We start from the raw sequence: 12,920 nt of genomic DNA, 5'->3' as shown, positions 1-12,920 counted from the left end.
AACAGTAGCGGTTCCTCTTTCAGCCATGATGTCTGTGTCCCATTTCCACTCCTTGAGAACTTAAAAAGTGTCCATGATCTCAAAATGGATCTATAAAAAGAGCTCAGTCCAGAAAGATCCAGTTTATTAATTTCCATAAGGAAGAGATGCCGGTCTAGACCCATGTTTCCCGCTCTCCTCAGAAGGGCACAGGCAACTCCCGCCCAGCTCACCTCTTCTCCATACAGCAGTCTCTGTGCCGTCTGGATTCTGAAGGCCTTTACTCTTGACATGACGTCGATCAGCCCCTGGCCTCCTTCATGTGTCGGCAGATAGAGAACCGCCGCCTTCAACCAATGATGTCCTGTCCAGAAGAAATCCACCAGTCGCTGCTGGATTTCTCTAACCAGCTCTTCCGGAGGTTCAAGTATTGCCATTTTGTGCCATAATGAAGATGCAACCAAATTGTTACAAACCAGTACCCTCCCCCTGTAGGATAACTGGGGTAGCAACCATTTCCAATTAGACAACCGAGCACACACTTTCTCCACAAGGCCCTCCCAGTTTTTCCTTTTGTACTCTTCTGTCCCTATAAATACCCCTAAGTATTTAAAACCTACTCTTCCCCACTGTAAACCACCGGGAAGTACTGGACCTTTAAAATCTTTTCCACACCACAAAGCATCACATTTACCCCAATTAACAGCCGCTGAGGAGGCTTTGCCATAACACTCTAAGGCCCCCTTAAGCATCTGAATGTCATTTTGCTCTCGAATTATGACTGTGACATCATCAGCGTATGCAGAAAGTTTAATACTAGAAGATATCGTATTAACCTTTAGACCCATTAACTCTTTCCTCAACTTACACAGAAAAGGTTCAATTACAACACTGTACAGTTGACCTGAGAGAGGACAGCCCTGTCTGATACCTCTTTTTACACTTATCGGGATACTCAATCCACCAGCCATTTTAATCATACATTTTGCCTCAGTATATAAAAGTTTAATTTTTGAAATAAAAATATCTCCAAAACCAAAAGCCTTCAAAGTATCAAAAAGGAAAACATGGTCAACCCTGTCGAAAGCCTTTTCTTAGTCTAAAGATAGCAACCCCAAATTAACATCATTACAGTGAGTAAAATCAAAGACATCCCTTATTAGATGAAGATTATCTGTAATGGATCTATTCTTTATACAATAAGATTGATCCTTATGAACAATTTCTTGTAACACCAAATTCAGTCTATTGGCCAAACATTTAGAAAATATCTTATATTCAGTGCATAAAATCGCTACTGGCCTCCAGTTCTTTAAAAGTGTCAAATCGCCCTTTTTTGGGAGCAACGATAGGACAGCGCGTTGACAACTTGTTGGGAGAATTCCATCAAGAAAGCATTTTTTAAGTATTTCAAAATAGTCCTCACCAATAGTTTCCCAAAAAACCTTATAGAATTCACCAGGAAGTCCATCGAATCCTGGAGTACGACCTGAAGTGAGACCCTTTACGGCCAAGGTAACTTCATCGAAAGTCAGCTCAGTCTCTAAAGAAGCCTTCTGTTCTTCAGTTAGAACCGGAAGATCCTTAAGCAGCTCATTCCTGCAATGTTCATCTGAGCTTTCAGCAGAGTACAATCTTGAATAAAAAGCCACAGCAAGTCTACGCATCTCCATCGGATCTGAAGTGACATGTCCATTGTCATCCTTCAACGAGTACATCTGCTTTTGTTGGCCCTTTTTACGCTCCAGATTAAAGAAGTAGGTAGTAGGAGCATCCATGTCTTTTACAGTCAGAAAACGGCTTCTTATGAGAGCTCCTTTAACTCTTTCATTTAAAAATGAGCTTAGTTGATTTTTTTTCTCAGTCCATAGATTTTTTAGATTATCATCATCGTTATCAGTCATTTTTTTTTCAATGTCACAAATCTCTCTTTCCAGCCACTCCAAAGTTTTTCTTAATTGAGAAGAGGAATGAGATGCATATTTTTGGCACAAATCTCTTATATGCACTTTCCCAACTTCCCACCACTGTGTAATATTATCAAAAAGACTCTTTTCTGCTTTCCAGGTCTCCCAAAACTATTTAAAAGTATCTTCCAAGAGTTTTGTATTAAAATGCCAGTAACAACTTTTATGAGTGTTTATAGCCAAAGTAACTGCAACAGTAATGAATTTATGATCAGAAATAGCATTGGGAATAATATTTACATTAACAACTCTATTTCTCATATTGTATGACAAATAAAATCGATCCAAACGAGCAGCAGAAATATGTTCATTACAAACTTTCACCCACGTATATTGCTTTGTAAGGGGATTATGTTCTCTCCACACATCTGATAAACTTAGCTTTTTTACAACACCAGCTAAAACGGTGGCTGACATTGCATGAGGCTCCTCTCCATTTCTATCTAGTGTAAAATCAGTAGTACAATTCCAGTCTCCTCCCACCACAAAAAAAACATCATCTTTTTCTTCCTTTAATATATTTTCTAACCTGTTGAAAAGTGTTAAACGTTCCGCTCCAACATTAGGAGCATAGATATTCACAAACAAAAAAATAAAATTACAAATTTCAGCCTTTACTATTAAACACCTTCCTGGCTCCACTTCATTTTTTGATAGAATTTTGGCTTTAACAGAAGGGGAAAAAAGGACAGCTACACCGGCACTCAAATTAGTCCCATGACTCAAGACATAGTCTCCTTTCCACCATAATCCCCAGTCAACTTCATTGCTACAAGTACTATGGGTCTCTTGCAGGAAAGTTACACTTAAATCCTTCAAGTTAATCATTTCTGATAATATCAAATTCTTCCTCCCATCCCTCATCCCATTAATATTAAGGGATCCCACCCGCAAGAATTCCATAAAAGAGAGGAGGAGAAAAAGACAGAAAAGAGAAACGAAGTTAAAAGCCATCATAAAAGTTTTGCTGTTCCCCTCGTTAATCTTTCTCTTCCCATTTTTTTACTCTGTCTTATAACAGTTAAATGTTTTTTAAGACGGAACCTCTTTTGTTGTGAGATTTCTTGATAGCTACTCATTTTTCTTGCCTTCATCACAGAATTAACAAACTTTTCAATGTCAGGGAAATAATCATCAACTTCAACCCCAGATTTTCCTTTTGTCTCATCTAAGAAAGCATTAATCTCTTCCACAGTGTATAGATCATTATCAGCCTCTCCACCTTGCCACTGCTCACCCTCTCTCATCCCATCATCAGTAGACTGTGAACACTCATCTACCTCATCAGCAATATTCTCCTTTGAGCCTCCTGCATGAGCTCCATCATCCACTATCTCCTCTAAAACTCCTTTTCTTCCATCATTCATCTCAGTAACATCAGAAACAGCAGCATTCTGCGAGCCAATCTGTACAATAGCATCAATATCATCCACACCTTCAGCATTAACACTCACCTCCTCTTGTCTTATCACCTCCTCTGTCACTTCATCTTGTTCCACACTCCTCTGCTCTGCTACAGCATTATGATGTTCCACAATAACTCCAGTATCAGCTCTAGATGTGGACGGCCTTTGCTCATCTCGATGTGGACACGCGAAGCGTTTATGACCCAAATCACCGCACTCGAAACACTTCAAGCTCTCAGTGCTCGCATAAACCATAAACGAGTTTTCTCCGTGATTCACACGGAAGGAAACTTCAAGAGTGCGCGTAGGTGAAGTAAGAAACATATAGATCTGACGTCTAAAGGATAGTACATGTTTGAGCGCCGCATTTTTACACCCGAGGGGAATCATTTTTACGGGGCTCGCAATCTTGCCGAATCTCTGCAACTCTTTCGTAATCGCGTCATTCGACACAAACGGAGGCACATTTGATATAGTAATTTTAGTTGCCGGAGCGGATAATGGGCCAACAGCAACAAACGTTTCTTTAACCCATAACCCGCTCACAGTCAACTGATTTACCAGCGGTTCAGATTTCAAAAATACCACAATCGCTTTATTCATACGAGATGCCGATAATATTTTATCAAAACCGATCTGCTCCCCAATAACTACGAGCAGATCTTCCACAGAGCTGACCCGGGAACAGACTCCATACCGGCGTCTGTCTGACGCAAGCGGTTAGAAAACCGCGCGCCTTTCCCTTCTCTGTCCTCTACCTAAACTAGAAAAAGAACTACCGAGGGGAAAAACATATAAAACAAACAAAAAGTACGAAAACGAGAAAACCACTCGCTCCCAACAAACACTCAAGCTCCTCACACACTCCCAGCATGCACCAGAGAGAGAGAGAGAGAGAGAGAGAGGGGGGGGGGGGGGGGGGGAGAGAGAGGGAGAGAGAGAGAGAGAGAGAGAGAGAGAGAGAGAGAGAGGGAGAGAGAGAGAAAGGCAGAGCCTCTGTCTCAAGACCAGCTCAGCATCCCCAGAAAAGAGCGAAGAACATTTGCAATCCTGTTTTGTCATCTCTCCCGACCATGTGACCAACAACCAGGTGAGACATTCAAACTGACCAATCAGATGATCCCAACCTCCCTATTGTCCCACACATCTGGCCTATAGGCCCAGATAACTGCTGTGCTGAAGAGAAAAACAAATGTCTTTGTTGCTTTGATTATTTCCAACCTACAACACACACACACACACACACACACACACACACACACACAATTATATACACACAAACACACACACACACTTAAAGAAAATTTAAATAAGAGTCTCTGTAAAAACATTTTGTTACTTAATTATTAGGCATTGTTCAAAACCACACTATCCTTAATCTGTTATTTTTGTTTGGCAAGGCAAGTTTGTTTATATTCATATGCAATGGTAATTCTAAGTGCTATACATAGAATACATTTAAATAATAAAAAGAAATAAGAATAATTAAAACATTTTAGAATAAAATAAAATAAAATACAGTACAAATACAGTACTGTAATGGTGAGTCAGAGGCTTGAAGATCCATTGCAGTATTTTATTCACACAAGTAATAAAGCAAAGAGAAGCAGACATGTACTGGTGCAGACACAGTTAAAGGGATAATCCAGAGCTCGTAACGAAACACAGGCGAAGGTCGAGGCAGGCAGCAAAGGATCACAGAACAGAGTCCAGGCAGGCAGCAAAGGGACAGATAATAACTAGAGACAGGGAATAACGCTCGGTAATGTCGGCAGGGCAAAACAAGACTTCGCAAAGCAACAACGGGGGAGACAGTCCAGATAAAGGGAAGATAATAATCAACAGGTGACGGTGATGAGAATGATAAGACAAACCAGGCACGGCTGGGAATAGATAATGACCGGGGGGGAGAAATGGGAATTGCAGTCCTAGAATTCCGGAGAGAGGGAGCGGATGAAACCAGGGCGAGGCGGAGCTGAGCGATTTGTGATTAATTTCAAATGAAAGGTACTTTTAATAGTAATATTACAATTATTATGTGTCACTACAATAAAAACTAAATTAATATGATTTCCATCAATACAATTATAGCTTAATAAACACAAACACACACGCCATTCTTACTGAAGGATTTAATACACACATTTATTCTGTTATTTCTGTGGCAGAAGTTACGCTATATTAAAGAAATTAAAATAAGAGTGTCTGTATCTCACTGTTACTGGTTTATCGAGCAGCTCAAAGTATTCTGGGTAAAATCTCTACAATCTGTTCATCAACACAGTTTCACTGATGATCCAGAACCAACCAGAAACCCAGGATAGAGCGGCTGAGTGAATGTGGTCTGGACTGTGTGGATGAGGCTCATTGTGTCAGAGACGCTGTAGAAGGACAGAGTTCCTGCACTGTGATCCACACACACTCCTATTCTTCTGTCATCCACACACACTCCTATTCTTCTGCTGGTGGGCTTTACAGGGAGATCAGTGTGTATGTTATTGTGCCAGAATGTGTAACTGGAGGAAGAGCAGAACAAACTCCAGGACTGATCATTACCTCCAAACACACACTCAATACCCAATCCCTTCCTGCTGATGCTCTTATATGACACTGATATATACACACTCCCAGTCCACTCAATCTCCCAGTAACAGCGTCCACACACACTCTCTCTACACAACACCTGACACCACTGATCAAATCTGTCTGGATGATCAGGATACGACTGCTGTGTGTCAGTGTGAGTAATAACTCTGTTCCTCTCAGACAGACTGAGGTGTGTATTCACTGTGTTCAGATCCAGAGTGAGCGGATGAGAATCTGATGGAGAGAAAACACATCAGAAACAGGAATTATGAATCTGTCTGATCTTTTAATGTATCTGAACTCTTCATGAATCATGTTCAGTGTATCATCAGTGTCTCAGTGCAGCGGACCAAATATCCTGTGCAAATCATCATTTACATGATCAATTATAAACTCTTCTATCAGGATTTATTTCTCCTTCTACAGGAAGAACATGAACACATTCAGGAGTTTTTCTGGTTTTCTAGAGACTCACATTGTAGGAAGTCGTTCCTGGTCTTGGGATTCATGTTGGGGAAAGTGACTGTGGAAATAAACATGAACATGTGAAGAGAAATGACAAGATAAAATACATTAATTTCTGAGATATTTATAATATGATGCTCTATGATATTAGATGATGGACTCATTTCTGAATAATCTCCTCCATCATGTTTATATAAAAGACGACCAGTTATTAATAAACTGAGACGCATTTAACCTTCATATGCTCTTAGTTTCCTGTTTACACTCAGTGTGACCCCAACATTTATAGAGTGATTGCAAATATATAAAAAATACATTTTTAATAATATGCATAATATCTATTTTTTGTTTACTTCTCATCTATACAGTAATGCTGTGTTTAGTAATAAAGTACTTTTGTACCTATTTACCACACAATTCCTCAACTATACCATTAGCTTGCATGCAAAATATTACATTTTTATGAAAGAAATGCTTAAATGATGATCTAAATGAAATATAAGTGTCTGGATATGGATCTGGGTGTTGGGTGTATAATTCTGCCGTCTGTCGGTTAAAGGAATTATAATTTAATAAAGAAATAGTTTTGTGCATAAACACTCAGCAGAGGGCGATAGAGATCCATTCATTTACTGGATGTGGCCGACTGCTCATATCATCATTTGTGTAATACATTTTGTGAATTTATATATGTATAAAAATTATAAAAGACATTAAAAATAAATATTCTTTCAAATAGTAGAATTTTGAAACTTTTCGATGCGTTTTGAAATGTCTTTTTTTTTACAAAATACAAAATGTAAAAAGTTATACACATAAGAAACATGGAAGGACAAGTTTGTACATTTTGTTAATTGTAAAATATTGTAGAGGCATATTATTTATTTTAATGAACCAAATGTGAAAAAAAATTCACAAAAAAAAACCAGCCAATCCCAAATCACCTCAACACTTCCTAGCCACGCCCCAGCAACCAAAATCCATAGAGGGATATCTTCCATTCTGAATTTCACAGAGGCATGGGAGTCGGTTTGTATCATTCATACTTACAAGCAGCCTTTGGAGTTTCATGATTGGCAGCTGCCAAGCCACTCACTAGCAACCACCCTAAACACCCTAGCAACTCCCTATAAACTCCATAGAAACCAAAAAAATACCCTAGCAACCGCCTAGCAACCATTCAGAACACCATAGCAACACCCTATGAACCGCCAAGAATACCTTAGCAACCGCCTAGCAACACAAAAAACATGCTAGCAAGATGTTAATAATGCTAGCATAATGCTAGCAAGATGTTAACCATGCTAGCAAGATGCTAATCATGCTAGTATTATGTTAGTGACATGCTAATCATGCTAACATTATGCTAGCAACATGCTAATCATGCTAGCATTATGCTAGCAACATGTTAATAATCATGCTAGCATCTTGTTAAAACATGCTAATCATTCTAGTATCTTGCTAAAAACATGTTAATCATGCTAACATTTAGCTAAAAACATGTTAGCCACATACTAATTATGCTAGGAAAATGCTTATCATGCTAACATCTTGATAAAAGCATCCTTCCATCATGCAAGCAACATGCTAATCATGCTAGCATAATGTTAACAACATGCTAATCATGTTATCATCTTGTTAAAAGCATGCTAGCATCATGCTATTAACATGCTAATCATGCTAACAACATGCTAATTTTGTTATCAGCTTGATAAAATCTAGCTAACCGCACCCTAGCAATCGAGTGGCGAGTTTTGCCACTGCAAGCACCATTCACATTTTCTTCTGGAAAGACGTTTTAGCATTTAGCATTTTAGCAATTGAAGAAACGTTTCATAAACTGCTGTACGTTCAGATTTAGGATGTTTCTACACACGTCTGTATAAACGAGGCGCAGGACTTTACCTCCGTCTGAGATCTTCTTGATCTCCTCTTTGCAGAAATCCTCCAGTTTGTCTCTCAGCTGACGGACAGATTCTCTCACGCCATCAAAAGAGGAGAGAGAACTGAAGGAAACGTCGGGTACGTCTGTAGATTCAGGAGGTGCTGAGAGAGACTGGAAACTCTACAGAAAACAGAAATCAAAACTCATCATCTCCACACTTCAGCCAATAACCTGCACTATATCAGATCTGAGCGGCTCTTGTGGACTCGACTTCTCTTCAGTGACTCGCTTCAGTCCAGCACTTTCACACAATGATGAGAGTCTGACTGATGATTATATGATAACACAACACTCGACTGAATCTGACTGAACTCCTGACAACATCTCAGTCAACGGCTCATTCTGCTCTCATGAAATGTTTCTCTGTCATAACTGGATCTTGCTCAAGTCCACTATGATCCTGTTCTTCTAGATCTCTGTTACCTGCAGGAACTGGATGTGATCTTGTGTGTGTGAAAGCTGCTCCAGCTCAGCGTCTCTCCTCCTCAGATCATTGATCTTCTGCTCCAGTCGCTCCAGTCGTCCTTCAGCTCGACTCACTGCAGTCTTTTCCTGATCTCTGATCCGCTGTGTGACCTCAGAGCGGCTTCTCTCAATGGAGCGGATGATCTCAGTGAAGATCCTCTCACTGTCCTCCACTGCTGTCTGTGCAGAGCGCTGTTACACACACATCACAATCACACAGTGGCTTCAGCAGGACTGACAGAGTCCAAACTGAGACGTCTCACACTTCTCTTCTTCTCCAGACTCACCTTATGAGACTTCACAGCCTCTCTCAGATGCTGAAGATCTTTCTGTCTCTGCTGGATCCTCTGCCGGATCTTCATCTGCGTCTCCTTCAGCTGTTTCTGGAGGACAAACCAGTGACCGGGAATCACACATAAAACTACTGTCACACACATTAAAGTTACATGAATCCAGAGTTGGTGAAGTGGTTAAAGATCTTGCATGGTAAGTTTTTACTGTCTGGTTCAAACCACAGATTCATGGTTTCCTGAAATGTCAGCATTATTTCATCAGTAGTTTTATATCATTAGTTTCATCATTTACTCTTCCTCAAGTCTCTCCAAACCTGTATGACTTTCTGTCTATTGTGAGACTCAACAGAAGATATTTAGAAGAATGTCTCGCTGTTTACAGACGCCAGATACAATATGGTGACGATTTGTGAATCACAACTTAGCTCTTTTAAAAGTAGCATATTTTGGAAATAATATACTAATATAATTGTGAAATAAGTGTGAATTGAACGTAATGCTTTCAGACAAATAATTGCATGTTAATTGCCATTAAATAAAAAAATGATTATAGTTTAAATTTAAAGTAATTAACTAAACTTAAGAGTGACATTTTGACCCACTTAAATAGTATTTATGTATACAATGTAATTTCATAATTCTATTGAATTTAAATATTATTAAAATGTACTTTAAAATAAAACTTAAGTAAAACATTTCATTTTACATTATAAAAAGGTGTACTTTATAAAGTGTACTTATGAAACAGTCATGAAAGTTTACTATCTTTAAGTGCACTTAAGTGGCCTTTCATTTAATTTAATATTATATTATCTGCAAGTACACTTTTTTTAAAATATACTTTTAATTTGAAGTACTCTACATGTGCACATCAATACACTTAAGCATACTTCTTTCTTTAACCACTAATTGTTTAGATTACTTTTATGCTTTTTCTCCTTTTTGGAGCTTGAAACGTTTGTACCTCATTGACTTTCAATGTATAAACTAAAATATATGAGACATTCTTCAAAGTATCATCTTTTATATTCCACAGAAGAAACTCAGTCAAACCGGTTTGGACCAGCATGAGTAAATGAGGAAGTAAATAAAGACACTTTCATTTCTCTGTGATCAATCGCTCTCAGTTCATACCTGTGTCTCTGTCCTCTGTGCTGCAGTTGATACTGTGTTGTGGTTTTTATGTTCACTCTCTTTACACCACACACAGATGCACTGTTGATCAGTAATACAGAACATTTCTAGCTCTTTATCATGTTTACGGCAGATCATGTCCTGCAGTCGTCCAGTGGCATCGATCACTTTGTGTGGTTTACGAGAGTGATATTCCTCATGACGGTCAAAATGAGTTTGACAGTAAGATTCCTGACACACCAGACAGGACTTGACGGCTTTGTGTTTTCTTCCAGTACAGACGTCACACTCCACGTCTCCAGCTCCAGCGTAACAGTCAGCAGGAAGTTTAGTCTTCTTCAGTTTCTCCACCAGTTCAGCCAGAATGGTGTTTTTAGCTAAAGCAGGTCTTGGACTGAAGGTCTGTCTGCACTGAGGGCAGCTGTAGACTCTCTTCTCATCCTCCTGATCCCAGCAGTCTGTAATACAGATCTTACAGTAACTGTGTCCACAGTGGAGAGTCACTGGATCCTTCAGGAGATCCAGACACACTGGACACATGAACTCATCCTGAGAAATTCTGGCTTCTGCCATTTTATACAGAGACACGAACACACAACAGCTCAACAATACTTCAGTTTCGTTTTCTCTGAACTGAGGAGTTGAAATAGTTCCTGCTTCTGTGTTTGAGTGACGTGTGTAAAACAGGAGTGTCTGTAAAGCAGCTTCCTCATTCCTGGTGAAGAGAGTCACTTTACTGCTGTGTTTATGTGCACTGTTAACCCTTGCTGTAAAAAAAAGGGCCAAATTCTGACAGTATCATACCATTTTCCATTAAAACAGTAACATACCGTAGAAAACAATGCATTCTGGGTTATATTTGTCGTTTTTGAGAAAGTAGCCTACAGGAATATACTGTGAATTAACAGCGTTCAAAGACGACACTCAGAGGCTGTTTTCCAAATCACACCCTATACCCTCATTCACTATTCCCTACACTAGTTCACTAATATAGTCCACTTGACTGAAAAGAAGTGAGTGAATTGAGACACTGATGAACTCCTGATAAGCAGAATCACTGAAGAACAGAGAAACAAGAACAGTAATACATATACACACATGCATATATTTACGATCAATGTGTTAATATAAAATATTTATTTATAAAATAAATTATGTATAAATCTACAGTACATGCAAATATTTCTTAAATATACACATGCATATGTGTGTATTTATCTATACAAAATAATTATACACAATACACACACGTAAACACAAACTTTTATTTTGGATGTGATTGACTGTTGCCCAACCCTACAAAAAGTTTTTTTTTTTTTTTTTTAAACTTAGTAATAAAGAATATAATATTTTCATCCTTTTTCTATTTTTTATGTCAAAATAGTTTAGTGACATCAGAAAAAGCAAATAGAAATCATCAAAAGGAAATATAAATAAAGGTCAAAAAAATTACAGAAAATGTGAAAACAAAGATATTATATTACTATAATTTTGTCACGATAAAATGTACATTTAGCAATAGATTGCAATATATTTAAGTTTAATTTTAATCTTACTTTTCACAAATTACATATACACTCTTGCACCTGTAATACCATGAAGAACATTTAACATCCATGGAATATTTCCTTTAGATTATTAAAATGTTCTTCATACTAAGAAAATGGCATTGCTGCAAAAATCCCCTTTTGGAGCCTTTATTTTCAAGAGTTTATTCAGTAGAATGTACAGTACAGTAACTAAAACATTTAAACTATTTGCTTATCTATATTTAACATGTTTTTAATGAATCATTCAGAAGTAATGAAAGATACAAGGATTTTTTACTCATGGGAACCAACCCTTGAACAGTGATATCAGAAACACAATAACAGTGGTTACGTACAGAAAAAAGAAGGTAACATCTATTATTGTAGCCACTCTGGTCCAGCACAGGGGTTTCCTCTCTTGTTGGTTTTGATGAGCAAAAGCCTGAAACTCCATGAGGATCTGCTTCAGAACGTCAAGAGTGTACGGCCGCTCTTCATTGCTGTCTGCAACTGAGTCTGAAGGGCCCTTTGTGTCCTTTACGGTCTCTGTGAGGAATTATACATGCATATATTGAAACATAAGATGTTTTATCAAGGATAAATTTATTTTTAAAGAATTCATAAAAGAGTGAAATGAATTAAAAATGTCCCTGCCTGCTGAAAAAAGTTGGGAAAAGTATGGGAATGTGCATGGATAAGTAACTAATAAAATGCCCCTCATTATTAGATGTTGGGTAAATATTTACCAGAAAGAGCAGATGTGCTTTCCATTGCTGCTACTGAAACTGTCTGATTTCCTTTAGCCATCAGAAAATTCACAAAAATAGTCTCCAGAAGACTGATGCCCATGAGAGCGAAGATGACAACACAATACATCCCTGTAAACGCATTAAAAACATTAAAAAATAAAATAAAAATTGTAATAAAAATACAAAGTCAAAAGTTTTGGGAGGAAAAAATATATGTTTTTGAAGGCAGTATCTTATGCTCATCAAGAATGCATTTACAATAAAAAGCAGTAATATTGTGAAATATTACAATTTAAAAGAACTGTTTTCTATTTTATTTTTTAAATGTTCAATGTAATTTATTCTGAAGTAGTTCCCTATCAAGGGAACTCCCGCTGCGTTTATGCAATGGGAACACTTCCA

At 38.1% G+C, this 12,920-nt stretch overlaps 2 protein-coding genes across 3 annotated transcripts in view; both read right to left on the bottom strand.

Moving 5' to 3' along the window:
- Positions 1 to 4,909: 4,909 nt before the first annotated feature.
- On the bottom strand, positions 4,910 to 10,905 carry LOC307006430 (tripartite motif-containing protein 16-like). Of its 2 annotated transcripts, none has more exons than XM_079627405.1 (6): positions 10,241 to 10,905; positions 9,101 to 9,196; positions 8,772 to 9,005; positions 8,309 to 8,468; positions 6,414 to 6,461; positions 4,910 to 6,172 (listed from the first exon to the last, which is right to left on the bottom strand). In XM_079627405.1, the coding sequence occupies exons 1-6, from the start codon at positions 10,811 to 10,813 to the stop codon at positions 5,628 to 5,630; spliced, it is 1,656 nt and encodes a 551-aa protein (XP_079483531.1). In that variant the 5' UTR covers positions 10,814 to 10,905; the 3' UTR covers positions 4,910 to 5,627. The 2 variants fall into 2 exon arrangements, with proteins under 2 accessions (XP_079483531.1, XP_079483532.1); XM_079627406.1 differs by having other exon boundaries at positions 8,772 to 8,993.
- Positions 10,906 to 11,692: 787 nt separating this feature from the next.
- LOC307007028 (tRNA-splicing endonuclease subunit Sen54-like) overlaps positions 11,693 to 12,920 on the bottom strand; it is a 39,976-nt gene continuing 38,748 nt past the window's right edge. The window contains exons 18-19 of the mRNA XM_079628631.1: positions 12,516 to 12,647; positions 11,693 to 12,315 (exon numbers count right to left, since the gene is read on the bottom strand). Of these exons, the coding sequence (XP_079484757.1) occupies positions 12,068 to 12,315; positions 12,516 to 12,647 (380 nt within the window). The 3' untranslated portion in view covers positions 11,693 to 12,067. The remainder of the gene's footprint in view (positions 12,316 to 12,515; positions 12,648 to 12,920) is intronic.

This window comes from Phoxinus phoxinus (assembly GCF_949152265.1).
Source record: "Phoxinus phoxinus genome assembly, chromosome: 1".
In the NCBI taxonomy this organism is placed as follows: Eukaryota; Metazoa; Chordata; class Actinopteri; order Cypriniformes; family Leuciscidae; genus Phoxinus; species Phoxinus phoxinus.
The sequence above is the reverse complement of the archived record's forward strand: the minus strand, read 5'-3'. Positions and strand labels throughout refer to the sequence as shown.

What these genes read in the sequence shown, in the direction of transcription:
- LOC307006430 (XM_079627405.1), bottom strand. Translation starts at nt 10,813, where the DNA reads ATGGCAGAAGCCAGAATTTCTCAGGATGAGTTCATGTGTCCAGTGTGT. An exon ending in CACAGAGGACAGAGACACAG is followed by an intron (nt 9,197 to 10,240) that starts GTATGAACTGAG and finishes TTTGTCCTCCAG; the next exon opens with AAACAGCTGAAGGAGACGCA. An exon ending in CAAGAAGATCTCAGACGGAG is followed by an intron (nt 6,462 to 8,308) that starts GTAAAGTCCTGC and finishes TTATTTCCACAG; the next exon opens with TCACTTTCCCCAACATGAAT.